This window comes from Dromiciops gliroides, chromosome 4, assembly GCF_019393635.1.
Source record: "Dromiciops gliroides isolate mDroGli1 chromosome 4, mDroGli1.pri, whole genome shotgun sequence".
Taxonomy (NCBI): Eukaryota; Metazoa; Chordata; class Mammalia; order Microbiotheria; family Microbiotheriidae; genus Dromiciops; species Dromiciops gliroides.
In genome coordinates, this window is record NC_057864.1 from 392,451,494 (window position 1) to 392,475,426 (window position 23,933).

The 23,933-nt window shown below is 34.3% G+C and overlaps 1 protein-coding gene across 1 annotated transcript in view; it reads right to left on the reverse strand.

The window, feature by feature from the left end:
* SYNE1 (spectrin repeat containing nuclear envelope protein 1) overlaps positions 1–23,933 on the reverse strand; it is a 583,464-nt gene that overhangs the window by 121,473 nt on the left and 438,058 nt on the right. Inside the window, 9 exon segments of the mRNA XM_044001388.1 lie at positions 404–535; positions 3,909–4,082; positions 6,653–6,853; positions 8,760–8,879; positions 11,338–11,439; positions 17,613–17,822; positions 18,979–19,134; positions 19,494–19,625; positions 20,993–21,149. Of these exon segments, the coding sequence (XP_043857323.1) occupies positions 404–535; positions 3,909–4,082; positions 6,653–6,853; positions 8,760–8,879; positions 11,338–11,439; positions 17,613–17,822; positions 18,979–19,134; positions 19,494–19,625; positions 20,993–21,149 (1,384 nt within the window).

The window sequence follows — 23,933 nt, forward strand, 5'->3', positions numbered from 1 at the left end:
AGGCTCATCTTCATGTGGAATAATACATATTTTGAACTTGTTATACAAATATACACACATATATCTATATCCATATAGATGTATATATCTATGTGTAATAATGAATGCCTTTGATTTTAGTTAACAGGGAAGTGCTTAAGGTTAAGGACCATGCATGTGTCTATATGTATGCATGCATATATGTATATATCTGTGTGTGTAGATAGATATGTATGTATATTCTCCAAATGGTCAATTTGCTATTAATATAAAGTTTCATTGCTTTTAGGAAAGTGTATAACTTAATCTAAATAAAAGCATATGATTCAAACTTATTTCAATTTAGTTTTGATTTTATGATTATTCAGAATATTTGTCGGGTTTTTGGCTAGGTATAAAAAGAAAATTTTTAAAGATAACTAACCTGGTATAGTGTTATCCTGTCATTTAATCTTTCTTCACTCTCTTCCACCAAACCAACACTTGGAATGTTACTTTCAACTGCTTCCAATTGTCTTGTGAGTTCTTGGTAATCATCCTCCAGATGGGACCAGGCCTATATATTTAATATATACACGTTATATTTGTAAGAAAGCAAGTTAAATTCTGGGGAGAACTTATTTGTAAAAGATATTTATTTTATTTTGTATTTCCATGAAAATGAAGTTCAATGGACTTCAGAAATTATCTTTATGGCTAGTTTAAAAGCAAATTTTGATTTGTCACATGGTAGGTTGCTATGGAGGAAGGTACTAAGAAGTAAGTTAGAGAATATAAAGTTGAGGTAAGATTATACATTTGTCTCTATTGTACCCTCTAGACAACAAATAGTCCATCTTGTAGATTCAATACATTAAATGCTGAGCAAAAGATCCCAAGTGACCATTAACCTGTTTACTGAGCCTACTGCATGATTTAGTGTCTGGAGAAAGGCAACAAAAAGCTAAGAATGAAGCCAGAAATTCAGGCCATGAACAAATTTTGGCATCTTTATTCTTATCATGAGCTCATAACCACCTGTGAAGAGGAGGCCTAGTAACAGATGCAAAGATCAAGTTCTTATTTCTATGAAAAAACACCTAAAGTCAGTCATCAGATAATCCATCCTGGCTCCAGTGAGTTGTAAGGATGATTCTTTAATAAGTATCATTTGGACACATAAGCCTCGTGCATTGATTTTCTACTTTTACTCTCCACATTATAAATGCTTATTTGCCAAATATTTGGAGAGGTCTCTGCTGCCATGTGTAGGAATTAAAATGGAGAGATGAAAAAAAAGAGTCTTAAAATGGAGAGATGAGGATAAATTGATCAAGTGACTTCATTTAAAAATTTTAAAAATTTTCAGAACTCACACAAAGACTTTCAGACTGCTGCAGTGAGTGGCCCTTAGTTAGAGTACTACAATTCTTGTCACTGTTTTCTCTTTTCTCTTCCTACATGTTTGGCTGCTACTCCTCGGTTTCATTTAATGGATCATCATTCATGTGCCATCCTCTAATTGTTGGTAAGGCTCTGTACTGCATCTTCTTTTCTCTTTCTTCTCTTTCTTCGACATCCATAGGTTTACCTATTTTTTGCTGTTATTTAGTTATTTCAGTAGTATCTGACTCTTTATGACCCCATTTGTGGTTTTCTTAGCAAAGATACTGAAGTGGTTTACTGTTTCCTTCTCCAGCTCATTTTACAGATGAGGCAAATAGAGTTAAATGACTTGCCCAGGGTCAAGTGTCAGAGGCTAGATTTGAACTTAGGTTTTCCTGACTCAAGGACCAATGCTCTATCCATTGTACAACCTAACTGCCCCTATCAACTGTTGTCACTATGCAATTTATGGACCAGTAATGTCCCTTTTAGCTCTATATCTGTGATTTGAGAATTTATCAGTAGTGCCTTTCTCTAGTTCCTCATAATCCAGTGTCTCTTAGATACTTCGAACTGCATATCATGTAAACTTATCCAAAAATGCATTATCTTTTCCTTCAAACCCATTGTTCTTCCTAACTTCTCCAATATCATCCATTATACCACCATTCTTCTAGCCACAAAGAAGACTTTGCAACTTTGGAGTTATCTTCAATTCCTCACTCTCTCTTTTTTTTTTTTTTTTGCGGGGCAATGGGGGTTAAGTGACTTGCCTAGAGTCACACAGCTAATATGTGTCAAGTGTCTGAGGCCGGATTTGAACTCAGGTACTCCTAAATCCAGGGCCGGTGCTTTATCCACTGTGCCACCTAGCTGCCCCCTCCTCATTCTCTTTCACCCCCCCCCCCCCGCCAATATCCAATCACTTACCAAGTCTTTTCAATTCTGCCTTTCCAACATTTCTGACACTTGTCTCCTTTTTCCCCCATTCACGTAGTCTCTTTCCCCTGACCTCCTCCATTTCAGGCCCTCATTACTGGATTAATAGCTTCCTAATTGATCTTCCTGCTTCAATTCTCTTCATTATTCAATCTATCCCCCACAAAGATTTCAAATTAAAACTCCTCAAGTACAAGTACAAGTGCATGTAAAAAAGCAAACAAAGAAAGAAACAAAAACCTCTAGTGGATCCCTATTGCTTCTAAGATAAAATAAAAACTTGTCTGGCATTTAAAATTCCTCATAATCTGGATCCAGCCTATTATTTTAGACTTATTTTACATTAGTTCCCTTCATATACACTCTATGGTCTAGTCAAATTTTCCTATTCCCTGTTCCTCATAGAAGCCATTTCACCTCTACTTCTTAGAATTCCTAGCTTCCTTCAAATCTTAGCACAAGGATCATGCCCTGTATGAAGCCCTTCCTGGCCCTCCTAGAAGTTACTGCTTCCCACTTCCCTACAATTATTTTATAGTAATTTTGTATTTAGTTCAGTGTGTAAATGTTGTTTCCTATGATAGAATGTAAGCTTCTTGAGGGCAGGAACTATTTCATCTTTGTCTCTGTAATCACAATACCATGGTGCTTGGCACATAGTAAGCATTTAATAAATATTAGTTGATTATATACAGCTATGCATTCCTACTGTACTTTATATGACTTGGTATATTGCATTTGATGAAATAAATTCTTAGAGGAGATGTCACTAAACTGAAAAGAAATTTTAAAATGAATACACAAGATTAACCTTATATTAGCATACAAACCCTTTTACTTTTTACTCAAATGTATTTCAGTTTCAATGTGAAAGATCATTGATATTTATATAGAAGGTGGTTTAGAATAGGGCTTAACAATTTCTCAGTGTCAAGTCTTCATTTGTTCACTTAATTTAAGTTTCCTAGTGTCAACAACATTAAGTTCCATTTGACCACAAATCATCATGGGTTAGAAACTTCCTCTTTGGAAGCACAAAAAATATGCTATTGCTTTGTAGTGAGATGTAGCAGAAACTAAGCATGCTATCTATCCCACTGAAGTGGATCAGTGATCCTGAGATGGTGTGGAAGAGTATTATAAACACCTGAAGCTTTCTTTTTAATACTTTGTGGATCTGACCAAAGGCAAACACCCAGGCAAGATTGAGACCATGATGCTAATCTCTGGTAGCAATATTAGGGCTATTCCCCACCTCCATTTCTTTATTCGTTAGGCAATGTGCTAACAGTTCAGTTTCTATTCCATGTCAAGTCTTTAATAGGGTTAATATCATCAACACAAAAATCACATTTTGTGCTCCTTCAGTCACATGCTTAACCAGTTGCTGATACCTTATTAATAAGATTAGGGCACTATGTAATGCTTTCTTAGGACTCACATTTCTGAAGATTATGTAAGTATGGAATTTGTACAAAAATCCAACTGTGGTAGAACCCCAGGGAAAATGTCAGTAACAAAGATTGCTGAGACCATGGTGGACTGCAAGGATTCACAAACCTTGCCTTAATGAATACCCTTACATTTGTTTACAACAGAAAAGTAAGTTAAAACCAAGCTCTCACCTCGAGAATGTATTCCAGCTCTACACCTCTCTTGTGAGCCTGCTTTAGTACAGTTGAAGCCTGAGCCATCAATTCCATGTGGACCTGGTTTTCCCTTGGGATGGCCAAACTCATTATCTTCCTAGAGAGTGTTTCAGTTAAGATCATATGGGATTCAAGGCCCTGAAAATATTCCTAGAATTTTTCAGAAAACAAAGGGGTCACAAATCTATTCACGTCTGACTTTTCCAATAAAATTTGCATCCAAAGAGAGTGTTAACAGAATTGGGTTAATGTAAAAGAATATTCAGCTTGAGCAATGGAGCAATATTCCAAACCCACTGCCACCATAACAGTCCAAACCCCAAATCTGGATTACTTCAACAATCTTCTGATGCCCTAAAGAATCCTTCCACAATGCTGCCAGAATATTCTAGAACTGAGATCATTTTTTATGGAGGACTTCCTACATGTAAACTTTCAATTGCTCATAGCCTTCCATAATATAAATCCAAATTCTTTAGCCTAGTGTTAAAGGTCCTTCACCATCTAACCAACCTTCTCCATCCAATCTACCTTCCATTATTCCCTTGCTCCAAACCAAATAATTTATGCACCATTTCCTGGATGCCTGTACCAAGTACATTCTTATTCTATGTCTCTGCTCATATGCTCCTTTCCTGGAATATTTAACCTCCACATGTTTTAAGTTATTTCCTTCTTGAAAGCTCTAACTTTTCCTTAAAGACTAAGATATTTAGTTGCTGTCTTCACTGTCATAGCATGGTGCTAACTCATATTAGGTTTGAAGGTTCCTGAAGCATTCAGACCATCTAATGTTAGAATTCTTTCTGCAACATCCCTATAAAATCAAGGCTCTTAATAATAAATAATAAATCGAGGCATATAACTCTCAGTTATGTGGAGCTCATTGTTCTATGAGGCAGTCCATTTAAATGTGAGAAAGACTTTGAGCCAAAATATGTTTCTTTATAAATTTCTATCCTATTCAAAGTGACACTCATTTTTCATTAAAATGTCAAAGATCTGAGGAAAAAAAAAGAGATCTGTGAAAATATGCTTTCATAGTAAAATGATAAAACTTTAATATATCATAAAAGTTTAGATGCAAGTATCTAGAAAAATATGAGATGTGAAAAATCATACCTCTCTGATCCCATCCCCATCTGAATACAGAAGATTATATGGCACAAGAAGCAACAGGGAGACAGTGCGCCTAAATATGTTTTTTTTTTAATCACCTTCTTTGTAGGGCATACATAAATGGTTTCAGTCACATTCATTTTATTTTAGGTTGTCATCCATCATAAATAACTTCTGAACACAATATCCCAAAGCTAAAATAGCAATTTCACAGACTAAGAGAAGTTCATTAGAGATCCTATCAGTATTGTCAATTCAGTAACTGTTAACTCTCCAGTTTGGCAGGCACAAAAGCATATTCATTAACTTTTAGTCAAGTGGACCAAGCATAATTAGTGTAAAACCAGTTCAGATCTTATCTGATTACATGTGGGCTAAAAGCATTTCCCATGAAGTATCTGGAAATGAATGAAGAGGTTGTGCTACAGTTTATTTAGCAATCTAGTTAGAGCTATGATCTTGGTCTCTCACCTCAACCCCAGGGAATGCTCTTCTGGAGAAGTCAGGTGGAATAGTAGGAAGAACAGGGACCCTCCTTGGGAAATTGGAGAGGCTTAGCTCCAACACCTCCCTTCTGTGATTTCTAGCTATATGAACCTAGGCACTACACTACTATAAACTCCAGTTTCTTCCTCCAGAATACAGCAAAAGTAAGAATATTTTTACCTTTTGCCTCATAAATAGTAAATAAAAGTTCATGAGTAAAATGCATTGTAAACTTTTAAGTTCCGTAAAATATGAATTATTATCTTTCTATTTTTCCTCTCTCTTTTTTGGCTACCCTTATTCTTTGACCCTGTATGATAATGTAGAATGGGCACTTAGAGAGACAGGGATTCTATTTTCCCAGGAACATGTCTGGAGTTCAAGGCAAGAGGAAGAAGAAACATCTTTATCTGTACCAAAAGATCTGTAGCTATAATGGAGATGTGCTTCATCTTTGAGTCTAGGAAAGAACTCATTCCTAGGGCAAATAGGAAAGCTATTGCCCATAGGTTAGAGACACCAAGAAGGAATAGGTTTTTAGAGCTAAATTGTGAGAAAAAAGGTAATTCATGTCAGTAGACAGACTGGACTTTGAAATAAGAATACAGAACAAGAATCGATTCTCTCCAAAGAATTCTATTTTGTTTTGTTTTGATTACCTTCTACTGAGAAAATAGAAATGTCCAGTAAGGTCTTACTTTTTTGAAAAAGTACTAAAAATGTCTGCATTTCAACTTAGAATTTTCTCAAGATCCCATTTCAATTAATCTGTGACAAATCTTTGGTCTTTCTTGCCACATCAGGCTTAATCTATTTTTTTTTTTTTGCAGGGCAATGGGGGTTAAGTGACTTGCCTAGGGTCACACAGCTAGTAAGTGTCAAGTGTCTGAGGCTGGCTTTGAACTCAGGTACTCCTGAATCCAGAGCCAGTGCTTTAACCACTGCGCCATCTAGCTGCCCCCAGGCTTAATCTATTTTTAATGGTTGCTTTGAATAATAAAATTTAAGTATAAAGAAAAATACAGCAAGTTAAGAACTCAAAAGATTGAGTACTATGTTTTCATTTATAAATGTCAGCGTCTATTTAGAAGCACATGTTTGTATTGATTTTGTACCTTGTGCTTGTCAAGTAACTGTTGAACTTCCTCTTTGGAAGATACAATCATTTTTTGGTCTCCTGCCATCTTTTCTTGACCAGTTTCCAGCAGGTCAGCCAGGTCTTGCAGAGCTCGTTCATACTGACTCTTAAGGGCTAGATTCTGGTTCAGTCCACTACGTCGGGAGGCAATGACCATCATCAATTCATCATACATGTCCTAAGGGAGCAGAAAAGGCAACAGATTTTCCTTTAATATACAGGATGAAAACATGTCACTTGGCCTAAATGATATGACTATATCATGTTTACTTATCCTCAGATATCCTATATTTGTAGGAAAGTCATTGGTGGAGCAATTGATTTGCCTTTAAAACATCTAAAAATATTTGGAAATCATGTCCAAAAAGGTGAATTTAATGTTTCAACACTTCAATAAATATGAGTGTGGCCTATGAAGAAGAATAGAGATCTGATAACAGTTCTCCCAGTGATGCCAAGTGTCAATTCATAGAGCAATGTAGATGTGGCTTACATTACATAACTTTGTAAAAGCTATAGAGAGGACTGAAAAGGTAGATATTTGGCCTATGAGCCATATAGCAGCAGGGGAAAAAAAGACAATTATCACTATTCTTTAGAGAAAGTGTGTGCAGTTTCCTTAATGTCTTGCAAGCTCGGGGGCAGCTAGGTGGCACAATGGATAAAGCATGGGCCCTGGATTCAGGAGGACCTGAGTTCAATTCCAGCCTCAGACAATTGACACTTACTAGCTGTGTGACTCTGGACAAGTCACTTAACCCTCATTGCCCTGCAAAAAAAAATCTTGCAAGCTCAATCACAACCTCATTTTGTAGGGTCCAAAAGAAACTGATTTTTTAATTAGTTAAATGGAAGTGAAGAGAGGTTTTTGAGGCACTAAGAAAATATTGTATCAAATGAGTAAAGTAGCTCTTTGACCTGGAATGGCATTTTAGTAGAGGCTGATACAGCAACCACAGAATTTGTGAAAGGATGTAGAGTCAATTAATATATCATATTAATGTTTATGAAAGTCCCAAAATGTCCAATCTGGTAAAATTCAATGCTCATGCTCAGTTAGAAGTATGTTACTTGGCTTTATTCCCTCATGTTTAAAGACTGGAATAATGACTGAAGAAATTTTAAACAAGGCTCCATGTAAGGCATTTTGAAATGTCAGGTGTAGAAAGGAAGCCAATTAAATGGCCCTTTCTCTTTTTTATTTATTTCCCTAAAAGGACTAACTGAGGACTAAATTAACTAATTGAGTTTATATATCCTTTAAACATTGTTGTAGTAAGACATACAAAGATAACTCAGGGTTTTATTGGTAACTATTTGCAGACTTTTGGAATACAGGAATTGCCATGCCAATTCTGTGTTTAATAAAGTATGGTATTCCTTTGGCAAATGAAGTAGCTTCATATTTTCACATCTGTGTCAGGTTTTGGCTAACCCACCAATAATACAGGTTTAGAAAAGGGAAACTAGAGTTTCCAGACCTCTTGGAATGACCCTGGGAGTTCAGGTCAACATTTTATAACTTCCATTCTGAATGCTGAATTGTTTTGTAACTGATACAAGGTTTCAGATACATTAAAAAGTATTTTAAAACTTGTAAAGACAATCTATATTTGTAGTTGTCAAAGCTATTATTAAACAGAGTACATATTCCTCTAAAATTTTTAGGGGGTTAGGAAACATGGATGGAGAGTTAGGTCCATAAATTTCTCTTTAGTATTAAATCGGGTTTGTAAGTGACGCATTTTCCTGGGAACTGTATCATCTGAAGTATATAACTATTTTCAAATAAAATATAGGTCTAAAAAATCATAGAGGAAAGAGAAAATCCTAAAGTGACATTATTGAAAGAGGTTATAGAAAATCTGGTTCATCAGTTAGTAGTTAAGTAACATGTGCTTCATAAAAAAAATTAAGAAGGTACTAGAGAAACTAATTTCTATTAATATGATGAACTCTGGAATATGAATTGCATTACTTTGTTAAATTTAATTCAACAATGTTTATAGCATGTTTAGAGTGCTAAGTGAAGAATGGGGTAAAACAGAAAATGTGGATAAAATGGCCATTGATGGAATATTTACCTGGAGTTTAGAGAGTTCTTGCACAGAGGGTTGGTCAATCTGCAATTTATCACCACGTCTCTTTAATTCAATAATACTTGCATCTAATTCCTTCAGACCATCTTCAGCCTGCTGTATTGCCTGCATCAAATAAATGACATTTCTTTGTAACACTCAGGTAATTTCCATGGTTGTTTAATTGTTCTTTCCATCACAACCAGTATCCCCATTTTAAATGGCATTTTAAAAAATACATGAAAACCATATACTATTTAGTATAGGGAGAAGAGAAAAGCATCTATTGTGGAGGTGCTAACCACCTCAATGGTGATGAAGAAGATTTAAAAGCTATGAAAAAATGGCCAAACAGGACAAATAAAGTGTTGTATCCAACTAAATACTTAAAAATAGAATATGGAGAAGAACAGATAAAGAGAAATCTTGCCTATATTTCTTTTTTCTTTTTCTTTTCTTTTTTCTTTTTTCTTTTTTTTTTTTTGCGGGGCAATGGGGGTTAAGTGACTTGCCCAGGGTCGCACAGCTAGTGTCAAGTGTCTGAGGCTGGATTTGAACTCAAGTACTCCTGGATCCAGGCCCGGTGCTTTATCCACTGTGCCACCTAGCTGCCCCTCTTTTTCTTTTTCTTTTTTTTTTTGTTTTGTTTTTTAGTGAGGCAATTGGGATTAAGTGACTTGCCCAGTGTCAAACAGCTAGTAAGTATTAAGTGTCTGAGGCCGAATTTGAACTCAGGTACTCCTGACTCCAGGGCTGGTGATCTATCCACTGCACCACCTAGCTGCCCCCTCTTTTTCTTTTTAAAAAAAATGGGGCAATGGGGGTTAAGTGACTTGCCCAGGGTCACACAGCTAATAAGTGTTAAGTGTCTGAGGCCAGATTTGAACTCAGGTCCTCCTGAATCCAGGGCTAGTGCTTTATCTACTGTGCCACCTAGCTGCCTTTGTCTATATTTCTTTAGAGAATACTCGTTGCTTTTCTGTGATAGGATGAAAACATTCCATATGATCAGAAACCATTTGTGGAACAATTTCTTTTTTGCATTGGTAGCAAATAGATGACTTTTCCCTCAAGCTGAGCATAGTCTCTAATACAAACATACCTGGAATTTTCCCATCTGCATGACTAGGGAATGAACACTCTCTGGAATCAAATGGGAAAAAGTATTTATTAAATATCTGAAATATTTATTAAATATGTAAAGGTCGCTGGACCTGGAGTCAGAAGATCTGGATTTGAGTACTGGCTTGGCTCTTTACTACTTGTAGTACCTACTTTCAGTTACTTAAATTCTGGATTTTCTCTAAAATCTATATGATCTATCAATTAGGGTTTTTTGGGGGTTGTTTTTGGTTCTGTTTTTTTTTTTTTAACTTTCTCAAGGCCCTCCCACCACTAAAATCATAGAATTTTGTTTTCAGCTGTGGAGGTATAAAATGTGATCCCTGGCCTCATGGCACTCACAATCTGCTTAAAGAAAATGATACACATCAAACACCTCAAAAGCAGTATGGCAGAATGGGAAAGTTTTGGCCAAGAGTCAGGAGATCTGAGTTTAAGTCAGCTTTGCTATTGGCTGCTGTGGCATGAGTCAAATCATATAATCTCTTTGGGTCTCATGTTCTTAATCTATAAAATGAGAAGGCTGGACTGTAAGGAATCTTTTTGGTCCCTTCTGGCTCAACAAATCCAGATTCTAATTAGACAAATTCAAAAAGGCGCATAATTGAGTACTAACTAATTATAATATAGGACATATTATGCGTTACAGGAGGTCAGCAAAGGATATAATCAGTGTGTTGAGAGGCTTTATGGCAAGGTTGGAACTCAAGTTAGGCTTTGAAGACTTTATAGGATTCATACCAACAGGAAGAGGACATTCTAGGTAAGAGGTTGAACATGAAGAACATTTATTGTACCTGAGACAACCATAAAATGATTGGACTAAAGTGGAGTCCCTTTATCATAGATGATAAGCAGACATTACAGAGTGGACAGAATCTGTTCTTTAGCTTAAATAGATACATTTTCTGTGGTAGGAAAAGTTATTCACCTCAGATACTTTAGTATTAAAATGCATGCTCTAACTGGACTTTTTTTTTTTTTGCTTCATTCCCTATATATATGATGGTGCCAACACAGGTCTTACTGTCCTTTTTATATTTATGATTTATTTAACATTCATTGGGCAAAAAGATAGCTTAAACAATATAACAAAGAAATACACATAGTACCATAGGCTTTTAAAAGAGGATAATTTTGCCTGAATACGACTATTTTTTTCAATTCTAGGAAAAGAAGATAGCAGTGCCCATAATAGCCCCTAAAATATTATAAAATTCTAGTGTGCTCCAACAACCTCATGAAAGATGGAAACTAACTCTTCACCCTGGCATAAATAAGGCTTATGATTCTTGGAAGTGAACATACTGTGTCTAGCTTTGGAGACAAAGAAGACCTATTTCCCCTCTCCCATAAGCTATGTATTGATCTTCTGGTGATTATTTGAGCTGACCTGCTCCATAAACTCTACTTTATTTGTTACAATTGTTCTCCTTTTTCAGACACAAGTAACTATAAATACCTCTATTTGTTCTGCTGCAGGCTTCTCCACCACATTGGCCAATTGTTGCAGAATGATGTATTTGTTATCTGCTAATGATGTCAAAAGCAGTTTGAGATCATTCTGAGGGAGGAAAAAAAAAAGCAATGGAGTGACAGGTAGGTCATCTTAAAAGCCCACATAACCCAACTACTCACAGATTAATAGTAGCAGATACTCAATTTCTGGAGTAAGATGAGGCATATACGTTCTCAGGATCTCTGTGCTATTGAGACAGGGACCTCATCTTGGTTATATAGATTTTAACAAACATTTGGAACTTTAATAAACATACATAAGTAATGTATAACTTAAAAAGTTAAATGGTCAGTGAAAGCCTTTTATTTTGTCTGAATTAAAGGTATCATTTATAAAATTGTGAAAAAATCCATTAATTCTACCCATTAGAAATCCTATTAAAGATTGGATCATAAAACTATCCCTTGAAAAGACATGACACTAGATTCCTAGAACAGCAGTATCCTAACTAATATTTACATTTTATTTGTTGATTTTTGAAAAGTACCAATATAGTTAGGTATATATAATATTTATTCATAAATTTAGATGAAAGAAGTGTTTAGGGCAACTGTAGGAATTTATGAAGGGACAATGATTTGGTTGAATCTTGTATTTATTCCCCCAACCTAATTTTATTGTCAAAACAGTAAATTTCACCCACAGTGGTCTTGGTGTTCCCATAAAGGAATTGACCGTCAGGACATTTTTCCTAAAGTAATTTTTCCAAAGGAGGAATTTTAAATTGGAAAACTAAAGCACATAGGGGCAGCTAGGTGGCTCAGTGGATAGAGCACTGGCCCTGGAGTCAGGAGTACCTAAGTTCAAATCCAGCCTCAGACACTTAACACTTACTAGCTGTGTGACCCTGGGCAAGTCACAACCCCAATTGCCTCACTAAAAAAACAAAAACCAAAAAACCAAACCAAACCAAAACAAAACAAAAAACCCTAAAGCACAGTTTTAGCATCCTAAATTTTATTTGAAACACAAGTAAATATGCTTATCTTTTTGCTAACAAAATAATAATAAAATAGGCACATCAGCACAATTATAATAGCTTCTTTCTGGTGAATTCAGGGAATATGGAGAAATTTCACCAGAGTGCTAAAGCCAGTGCTATAGCCAGGTAGACATGAGTTTTAAACACAGGGAACAACAAATAAAACTTCCAAGGATCCACTGTATTGTCAACTCATACAATTGAGAAAAGAGAACAACAGCTCATGGAGACAACAGGCAGAGTAAAAACAGCAAAATGCTGAATGGGAGAAAAAAAGGAAGAAGAATGATAAACTGCCTAAGGTACTGAGATGAGCAACTATCTTAACTATGCAAAAGACAGATTATATTTGCAATGAGAATGACAAGCACCTCCTAAATATATGAAAATTGTCAAGAATGAGTGAATCCATAGATTACAAGAATACTATTTGCAGAATTTGACTGTGAAGTATTTATCTTTCCACATATTCATTTAAGCATATTTCCCCCTCTAAATAGATATAAAAAAACCCCATCAATTCCCTATGGCACAGAGGAAAGCATTAGTATAGATGATAAAAAAGTGATTATATTTGCTTGGGGAATGAAGTATGTAGGTGTGTTGTAGTAGCAGATTTGACTTTATAAATATGTTCAGTTTAGGCTAATTGGATTGCATTGCCTGAATCCCCACTGATGTCTAGAAGGATATTCAACAAATATATTGGGTATAAGACAAATCAGTTTTGTATTACAGGAACTGGATCTGTGATTGTTTTTGTTTTTTTAATTTGTCTATTTATTTGTTTGTTTATTTAGTGTCTGAGGCTGGACTTGAACTCAGGTCCTCCTGAATCCAGGATTGGTGCTTTAGCCACTGCGCCACCTAACTGCCCCCCAGTTTCAACTTTTTTGTTTTTGTTTTGTTTTTTTTAGTGAGGCAATTGGGGTTAAGTGACTTGCCCAGGGTCACACAGCTAGTAAGCATTAAGTATCTGAGGCGGGATCTGAACTCAGGTACTCCTGACTCCAGGGCCGGTGCTCTATCCATTGCGCCATCTAGCTACCCCCAGTTTCAACTTTAAAATTAATTTGTTGACTCATCCACTAAATAGGCATTTGTAATTTTTGTTTTCATTTTCAAATAATTAAAACTGTTAAATAGTATTCCCAGGAAATTTACTTTGGGTGAATTCTAGGAGAAGATAATGTTAAAATATCAAGTGATTATTTATAGTTAAATATAACTCATAGGTAACTGTTTGAACATACATAATCCATATCTTCATATTCAGTCCATCCATTATCTCTATTGCCTATCTTCATTTGTCCAAGAATTCATTTTGTTCATTATTAGACTGGAAAAGGCCAGATGTATTATGGATATAAATACTTAGTGGAGAAAAGAAAAATGAAGACATATCATTCCAATAGGCATTGAGTTCTGCCCACATAGCAGGTATTTAGTAATTATGGAGAATAAGAATGACTGAAACTTGACCTTTACATCATATTCATATTGCAACTATTTCCTCCAATTAAATGACAATAACATATTTTGAAATGCCAGTTTGTGTATATGAGCTGGCCACTGTGTAAATAATTACCTAAAATATGTTCTTAAGGAATATTTGGCAAAAAACCCCATTAAAAACTAAAATATTTAAAAAATATATAAACACATGCATGCTATCTCTTTAGTCTAGTACTATATAATGAATAAAATTATTATGGTTCTTTTATTACTAGCTATATTGCCTAATTACCTAAAAAAAAGAAAGGTACCAGAAATAAAAATAAATATATTATTGAATAAATAAATAATAAACAAATATGTATGTGTGTATGTATATGTGTGTGTATACACACACACACACACACAAATACCTATACATACACACACACACAAACAGAATAGGACTCTCAAAAGAGATTGACCATCATTTAACAAAGACATGGTGCTAGTATACTGGAAACCAATTACAACTTATTTCAAATAAGATGTTGCTATAAAACAATGAAATGTTTATTAGTACAATGATTAGACACAATTTGAGAGGACCGATGATGAAACATGTGAACTACCTCCTGAGAGAGAGAGGTGATGGGCTCAAGATGCAGAATAAGACATATACTTTTGGACTTGGCCAATGTTTATTTGGTGTAAATGTTCATAATTGTTATAAAGCTTATTTTTCATTCATTTTTAGTTTTGGAGGATAGAGATAGGAAGAAGGGGCCTAAGTCTAGACTTGCAAAAAATGGGTGGGGGTGACTGAAGCATTTAAAAATAATTCTCGGGTTGAGAACAGAAGGAACACCAGAAGGAATTACCTGAAAGCAGGATACCCTTGAAAATTACATACTGACTTTATTATATGTCTTAAATGAAAAGTAATATGTACATAACAGAAGTTCACAAATTGGAAATTGAGGGGATAACCATTAATTGGGGAATGACTGAACTGGTATATGATTGTGATAGAATATTATTGTGCTATAAGAAATGATGAGTGGGATGGTTTCAGAAAAACCTGGGAGCCTTTCATGAACTGATGCAAAGTGAAAGGAGTAAAACCAGGGGAATATTGTACACAGTAACAATATTATACAGTAATCAACTGTGAATGACTTACTTATTCTGAGGAATACAATGATTCAAGACAATTCTGAAGAACTTAGGAAAAAATGCTATTCACCTCCACAGAAAGAACTGATGGAATCTAAATGTATATCAACACATACTGTTTAAAAACTTTCTTTTATTTGTCTTTTTTTTGTCTGTGTTTTATCTGGCAACATGGCTAATATGGAAATATGCTTTGCATGATTTCACGTGTGTGTGTGTGTGTGTATATGTAACTGCTTCCCTTCTCATAGGTGGGATAAAGGGAGGGAAGGAGAAAAAAAGAATTTGGAACTCAAAATTAAAAAAAAACTTTAAAAACTGTTTTATGTATAAGAAAAAGAGAAGAAAAGACCAAAAAACCTAAAAAACAGAATAGCCATTTCAATTATAAAAATACTCTTTTTGTTTCTATTATATATAGAATTTGGAATATGTCCCAAAAGGCTTAGTGCAGTTGTAAGCTTATGAAATTTGTTAGGTTTCTAACTTTTAAAAAATTAAATGAAGCATATAGATTTCTATGAGTCATATGGATCAATCTCATAATTTCATTTTTCTAATTTTATCCTCATATCTATTTTAATTTATATGTACATACACATGCATACACATGATACAATTGCCAAATATTACTATATACAGCTAAAACTTTATGAGAGTTTAAAAGTCTACTTTCAAAAGAATTATTTACTTTCTCTTCCTCTGAACCTCTATTCTTAGTCATTCCTGCCCTTAGATTGCCACTATTGAGTGAACTAAGATGCCATGACATCCCTTTGCTGACAGATTGGACACCCTTCCCTAATCCTCACTGATTACTAGTCATTTCCAAATCACAGAGTTATCGGTTTGCCTCCATCACCAACCCCTTGATGTTATATCTTGAAAACTACATGTTATAGTAATAACTGAGTTAACAAAAATGCATGCTTATATACCATGTTTTCTATGTATATTCTAAGACCCTGGTCTCTATACATATATAATAATTGGGCAGGGCCATTCTTTTGTATTAATTGAATTTATGGCAGTTCAATTCAGTTTTAGTCTTAGCATGCCCCATGTACATTCCCTTTTTCAGTCACATATCGTACATGCAAAAAGACAAAAGTCCATTGTCTTAATGCTACACAATGATATCTGAGGTGTCATAAAGTACAAGTCTTATTTTCACTAAAGATGAGGTTTATAAGTACCTACCAATATTTTCACAATCTTGACATTTTTTGGCAGTATCTTAAATTACACTAATTCTCTAAATTGCTCTAAAATATGATGAATCAGATTCTTTATTTGCAAATAAGTTCACTGTTCACTTTTTACATGTTCTAGCCAAATTTCTCAGGACAAGAGAACAATATAAAATATCCTTGGAACTGTTTTTTCAGACTTTTAGGAAGCAAGCCACTAAAGCCTAAATGTAGCCAATTACTATTTACTTCTCTCTCTCCCTCCCTCCCTCCCTCGTCCCCCCCCCCCCTCTTCTCTCTCTCTCTCTCTCTCTCTCTCTCTCTCTTTTAGTATCCAGAAAATTACATGTTCACTTGTGCACTTGAGATGGATCAGAATTATAATTCAAACTACATCGTCTACTTCCAACAATACCATTTAAATTATATCCATTATTTAGTACTCCTATCTTTATGAAAACATCCTCCCATTAGACACTTAAATATTTTAAAAGGGAAATTTTATTTGTAAAATGATAGCTTAAATTTCACTGAAAATTAAAGGTCAAACTGTAACATCGGTCATTAGATAAGCTTCATTATCACCTATTCACCCAGAGTCAAGGAAAGTGTCCAAGCATGTTTATTTGGTGTATATTAGAAATCTCAACTCAAAGTAAAAAAATACAACAAACCTTAAGATCTATATATTTTTTTGCAGGGCAATAGGAGTTAAGTGACTTGCCCAGAGTCACACAGCTAGTAAGTGTTAAGTGTCTGAGGCTGGATTTGAACTCAGGTACTCCTGAATCCAGGGCCCATGCTTTATCCACTGTGCCACCTAGCTGGCCCAAGATCTATAATTTTAAAAGATGAAACAAACTTTTAAATGGAGGTAAAGGGATTATGTGACTTGACTAGCTGTTTTAAAAGATATTTATATCTCTTCATTAAAATACTTTCTGCATAATTTTGTAATGCATTTTTTTTTTTAGTGAGGCAATTGGGGTTAAGTGACTTGCCCAGGGTCACACAGCTAGTAAGTGTTAAGTGTCAGAGGCCGGATTTGAACTCAGGCATTCCTGACTCCAGGGCCGGTGCTTTATCCACTGCGCCACCTAGCTGCCCCAGAGCCACCTAGCTGCCCCTGTAATGCATTTTAAAGTCTATGACTGTCAACATTTTTCTTAGAAAATTCCCTTAGTTCCAATAAATTTACTTCATCTTCTAAGCCCACGAGCAATTCCAGCTGTCATGTGATTTTCTCATATCTCTACAAGGACCAAGCCATTTCTAATTTCACAATTTGGTTATATTCCTAACCTTATGGTTATCAGTAGTGCTTTTGGCTTTGCATCACACATTAAGTAACATCACTCAATTAAATAACTTGTTGAGTGATGATGAGATAGAACTAATAAATAATTTTGTAGAATATAATGTAAGAATGATCATACCTGGAAGTTTAGTATTTGCTGTAGTCTTTCTTTCATCTGATGACATCGTTGATTTACTACAGAATCTAACAAGGATAGCCTCCCCAAAAGACAGCCCAACGTATCTTCAATAACATCTCGGTTATCACCATTTTCAGGAAATGCTTGGGAAAATAAGTTCTTGTTCTTGTCCATTTCTTCAGACATCTCTTTAATATCTTTGGCAAGAGTCTGAAATCATAAAAGGGAAAATCATATTTAAGGAACCAGACATATTAGCACATTTCTTATCAAGAATTATCATCTCATTGAAACAACAACCTACTGTTGTTACTCATACAACTAATCCAGGTTTTTTGAATTTTTTTTTACTCAACTTCAATGACCTTAAGGCATATTGGATCTCAATAGATAAACTTTTCTCAGTAAATATTTTCTACTGGGAATGCCCTCTGTTAAGTACTGAGAAATATAAAATACCATTTAGAAATAAGAAGAAAAGAAGGGGAATATCATCAGTACACAGTGTTCACTGTTATCATGCTAAGTACAGCTTTTAAATAGGAAGTAGAGATGTGGGGTATAAATATTGTGGCTTTTAAAGATGGAGCATCCTAGTGATGCAGCAAAATTATTTTTGCTATTTGCTGTGTTGGTACCCAGCCCCAACGATTGAATGAGTTGTTCAGGATAATATACAAGGAGCACAAAGGACTTTGAATGTGATTAGCTTTTTTTTTTTGTTCTGAACTTTACTAATTATTCTATAGAGGATTTGTTTACAATAACTATATGTATTTATTTATACCTTCCAAGAAAGACAAACAATACAACAAAGAATTTCTTTCTTCAAAAACAAACAAAAGGGGCACATAGGTGGCGAGGTGGATAGAGAACTGGCCCTGGAGTCAGGAGGACCTGAGTTAATATCCGACCTCAGACACTTAACACTTACTAGCTTGTGTGACCCTGGGCAAGTCACTTAACCCCAATTGCCTTACCAAAAACCAAACAAACAAAAAAACACTCCCCTAGAAAGCACTCCATCTGGTTCCTTAACCAGTATCGAAATAAATTAAAACTACATAATATAATGGGAAAAAAAAGTTCAGTAATTTATTTTGGTCTTCATTCCTTATGTGGGTTTATGATATATGCACTAACACTTCCAAAGAGACTCCTTCAAAGTTCTTCTCACTTTCCTGTGTATACTAGATGGAATATTCAAATTCAGAATATAAAGCTTTCTGCCAAGTTTATGTTAATTAGTCATCTTCATCATTTTCCTTGAAAGCTTCCCTAATTTTCTGATTTCTTTTTAAATAAATTAAGTAGAATCTAATTTTTTAAATGTCATGTGATCATGGAGATGAGTTATCAAACTTACTTCCTGGTTATAGAGACAAGTTTCTGTTTCTTCTGGCAAAAGGGCTGTGGCAACAAATAAGTGTTCTTCCACATCATCTAGCCAAGTAGAGGTAGCTGAAACTCCATCATATAATTTCTGTTCCAAATGAAAATTTTGCTTCCCTGTTCTGCCACTCTGGGAAAAGAAATTCAAGAGGAGAGAAAAAAGTCAGTTCTTCCAATACATTTAAGTGACAATGGATCTGAATGTGGAAAAAAAAAAACACATTCGTGTTCTCAGTTCTGATTAGATACAATTTTTGTGAAGCATATGAGATATGAAATACTTTTTCTGACTTTTTTTTCTTATGAGGGGGAATTTGTGATGTTCATAAGAGACCAGAACATAACCATACTAAACCTGTTAAAGTTCATTTTAGTGATCTTTGTTGGCTGATTGCTAAGTATAAGACACAGTGGGCAAAATCCACATTTTAAAAATAATATACATCTTTTTGTAAAATAGAATTTTCAAGCAAACCAAGAATACGATACCTGAGATGAAACTTCTTCAAAAGCCTGGTTCAAACCATCCAGCAAAGATGTAACTGAGGATTTAGTTTGAGTTTGCCCTTCCCCTTTGTACAATGGCACACCAGTCAGCAGTCTATTTGGCCTGCTGTAAAGCTATATAGGAATAAGGATAGTAGTTTAGGGTGGTTCTGCTATGTTGGAAGTATACATGGGACAAATACTGAGAATATTTATTTATGTAACTCTGCTGGCAAAAAATAATTATAGAACACAACATACAAAAGCTTTAGTATTTCATATTTATCAATAATAATAATTTTACTCAATGATTAAAAAAGCAACTTACTATTTTCCTAATATAGGAAGCTCTTTATTGTTTTACCTCCAATCTCTCCTCCTTCAAATCCAACCTGGCTTGTTGCATATCCACCAAAAAAATGTTTCCTTTCCCACACCCACCAAAAAATCGTCTCTCATTTGAGATGATTTGTCTCAACTTTCTCTCATTTAAACTCCTGTAGTATTTATTTACCATTCAAGTACTTAATTTCATACTCCTTTTTAAATAAAAATACAAGGAAACAATGAATTTCCTTGTATTTTATGTCATCTTCTACTTTCTCATTGCATATATCTTGTGTCCTCACCTTAACCATAGGCTCTCAAATAGCAGGGGTCATAGATTATACTTCTATAAATGACCCCTCTGCCCTACCAAAGGCTGATTGCTAAAGGCACTCAATGAATATTTGATGAATAAAAAGATGAATGTATGAATGAATGAATGAATATGTATTGGAAGTTGTTTAAAAAATTTATTATAGTTTATGTTACAAAATTGTGCTTTCTGATATCCTAATAGTCATTACTATTGCTGCCTAATTGCCAAATTACTTCTAGCATACCCCTCAAATTATGTCTTCAAAAAAAGCAGAGGCCAAAATTTGGGGTGTGGCATTTTGATATGGGGGCAGGGTGAGTAGGGAAAGAAAGAGGAATGAAAAAGAATTCATGGAGGATGACATTTCCAAGAAAAATGTGAGTGGTCCAAAGGCCTTTATAGACAAGAATGTCCTTTGGTAATACGAGTTTACAACCATTCTCAAAATGTGATGTTTGTTTCAAGGTTCTGTCACTAATATATATGTGTGTATATATATATATATATATATATATATATATATATAATTCATAGATCTTAACTTGATCATTATTTACTAACTACATTTAATAAGATGATGGAGGAAACTCTTTCACTTGTCGTGTTTTTCATATTTATGCCCTGGACTCAACCAGAAGTGAAAAGAACAATAAATAATTTGAAAATCCAGCAGTCAGAGGAATTTCCTTTTGAAAAATCGGATTTGGGGCAGAAATATTTTATAATAATATTTTTATAAAAACCCTAATAGAAATATGATATGTTTCATTATTTCTCTTGGACTACTACAATGAAATTGTAAATTGCTACATTATTACATAATTCCAAGAATCAATAACCACAAAGCAAACAAAGATACCATCTGCTCTTGTTCCTGTTCCAGAGCATTCTGCAGCAGTCTCTGCTTTGTACTAAATTCTTGATGAAGACTTTCCCATTTCATACGCATGTGGCCTTCCCCTGAAGTTTTCTCCCCTTCAAATGCCAACTCCTGGGATATTTCATCCGGCTTCTCACTGTTAGAAGAGCAGATAATTTCAGCTTACAATTTGTGAAACAAAAGCAATGACTAAAGGTAAAGATTACAAAGCAAAAAAATTAACCTCAAATTTGGTACTGGGTTTTCAGTATTTCTGATTGTTAATTGATATGCAAACAATAATTGTGTATTTAGTACCTACTATGTGCCAGGAAAGAATAAGTAAAGACAAACATATAGAAAAGAATAGATATTCAGAAATATTCTAATTTTCATTACTATCATACAATTAACAAATTAATTTTTTCATGTAAAATATTTACATATTAGTCATTTTGTACAAGAAGACTTGAATAAAAAAAGAATGAAAGAAATTGAAAAATAGCATGCTTCAGTCTGTATTCAGACAATATCAGTTCTTTCTCTGGAGAAAGATAGCATGCATCATCATTATTCATTTAAGAATGTCTTGGATCATTGTATTGCTGAAAATAGTGAAGTCATTCAAAGTTCTTCATTGTACAATATTGCTGTGACTGTGTACAATGTTCTCCTGAGTCTTCTCACTTCATTTTGTATCAGTTCATGTAAGTATTTCCAGGTTTTTCTAAAATCACCCTGCTTGTCATTACTTATAGCACAATAATATTCCATTATAATCATATACTATCACTTGTCCAGCCATTCCCGATTGATGGGCATCCTTCAATGTCCAATTCTTAGCCATTGAAAAAAAACCAAACAAACAAAAAACTGCCATATTTTTATACAAATAGATCATTTTCCTTTTATTTTATGTCCAATAAATATTTCAAGATAACATTTAGAGATTAAATAAAATTAAATTCAGGTGAAATATCAATAAGGCATTTAGAGCTCTCTATATAGTTGATACTCAATAAATCAACTTACCCTGATTAAAATCCTTATCTATATCCTTGCTGTCTCCCTCATTAGAATGTAATATCCTTGCAAGTAGGGATTGTTTTATTCTATTTGTACCCTCGATGCTTAGCTCAGTGCTTGGCATACAGAGGGCATTGAATAGATGCTTGTTGATTGATAGATGGATGGATCAGTTTCAAAGTCAAAAATAAACATTTACTTTTTCATTGTTCTGGAATTTTCCTGGGGTAGATTCTTGGGCATATAATTCTACTCAATTCAATTGAATTTAACCCAACAAATGTTTTATATGCTTATTGAATTCAAGGTACGATGCTAAACATTCAAGATACAAAGGTCAGTTAGTTAATCAATCAATGAGGATTTCTTAAACCCTGATTATGTCCTAGACACTGAGTACACAGGAAAAAAAAATTAAATAGTTCTTGTCCTTGAGGAACTTGCATTTCATTGAGGGATTGAGGGATACAACATATACACAGACAGAGGCATTTGTCCATGCAAGTGAAACCATGTTAAAACTGGAAGATATCTCTTTGATTATTTCCAGGTTGTCCCAAAGGTATCTTTGCTTTGAATAAGCAGCAGTGGAAGTAATGGGAAAATATATTAATTTTCCCATAAAAATAGATGTATTTTATATAATTTCTCTTGCTTTGTTGGCAGTCCATCTTATGTAACAAATATATTTATCTCTTGCAGTGTTCTCATAGCATTTTAGTGTTCCAAAAAGATATGTTTTATTTGAATCCTATTTTGTTCAGTTATTGAGACATATAGCAACATATTCAAAGGTAAGTTTGAATTGGAAAGGAAGTTATATGGTATGCTTTCATTTCCAGATATCCACAGAAATTATATTTCAGCTCTTAGATGTTTATATTATACTGTTCTTTTCATTTAATTTTCTCTAATAATTTCTGGAGACTTCTGGGAACATTCCCCTATCACTATCTATGTGTATATATGCATGTATAAATGTATATGTATAATATATATTGTACATTTATATATCATTAAATGTATAAGATACACAATATATATTATACAAACACATATCCCTTGGGTTATGAGTCCTAAGAAAAGGAGAGGGTCATACCCTTCGAACATTTTTCTTACACAAATAAATCCACATTTGATAGTATTATAAATAGTGAATTTAGAGGCTGAATAGAAGTGCTTGCCAATAAAACTCTTTCCCTTTTTATGAGTTACTTATTCTTTGGCAACTGTATATATTAATTGTGGTATCTGTGAGTAAGGGAGGGGATGGGTGTGCCTATGAATGTGCCCAGAGCCTTGTGGGTAGTGGGTGCATAATCACCTACATAAATTTAAAAAAAAAGTATAAGCACAATAAATAAGAAATATCCTTGTAAACTCCCCTTAAAGTGAATAGTGCCTGACTATTAATTTCTTTAAAAGAGCAATATTTTTTAAAGTCTGAGAATGTAATTTAGCATTGCTTGCCTTTCCTTTGGGCAATTTCCAAATCAAGAGGATGAAAGAACAGGGAAAATTTTTAAAAGTCTGTGGAAAAAAACAGTAAGAGGTAGCCAGAGGGATCCACTTTTTTCAGATATGCACCTATATGAGAAGTGGAAAGGGGGAAGTGGATTAAAGACAGGGTAGGGAAGGTGGGATTTTGTATTCCTAGCTCCTTCAACAATGATTTTCAGTGAGGTGTAAATGAAAAGAATAACCTGAGACATTATTTGTAATGTCTAGAACAAACCTTACTTGTACCACATTTCTTTTGCTTTTTAGCTACATTTGCAAATACTTACGTCTGTCCCAATATCATAAGGTGATCATCTAATAGATTATCCTTAATCATTTTTCACTATTCTAGAACTCGGAATGCTTTGATATCTATTTTTCTTCTATCCATGAGCATCATAGCAATAATTTCTTC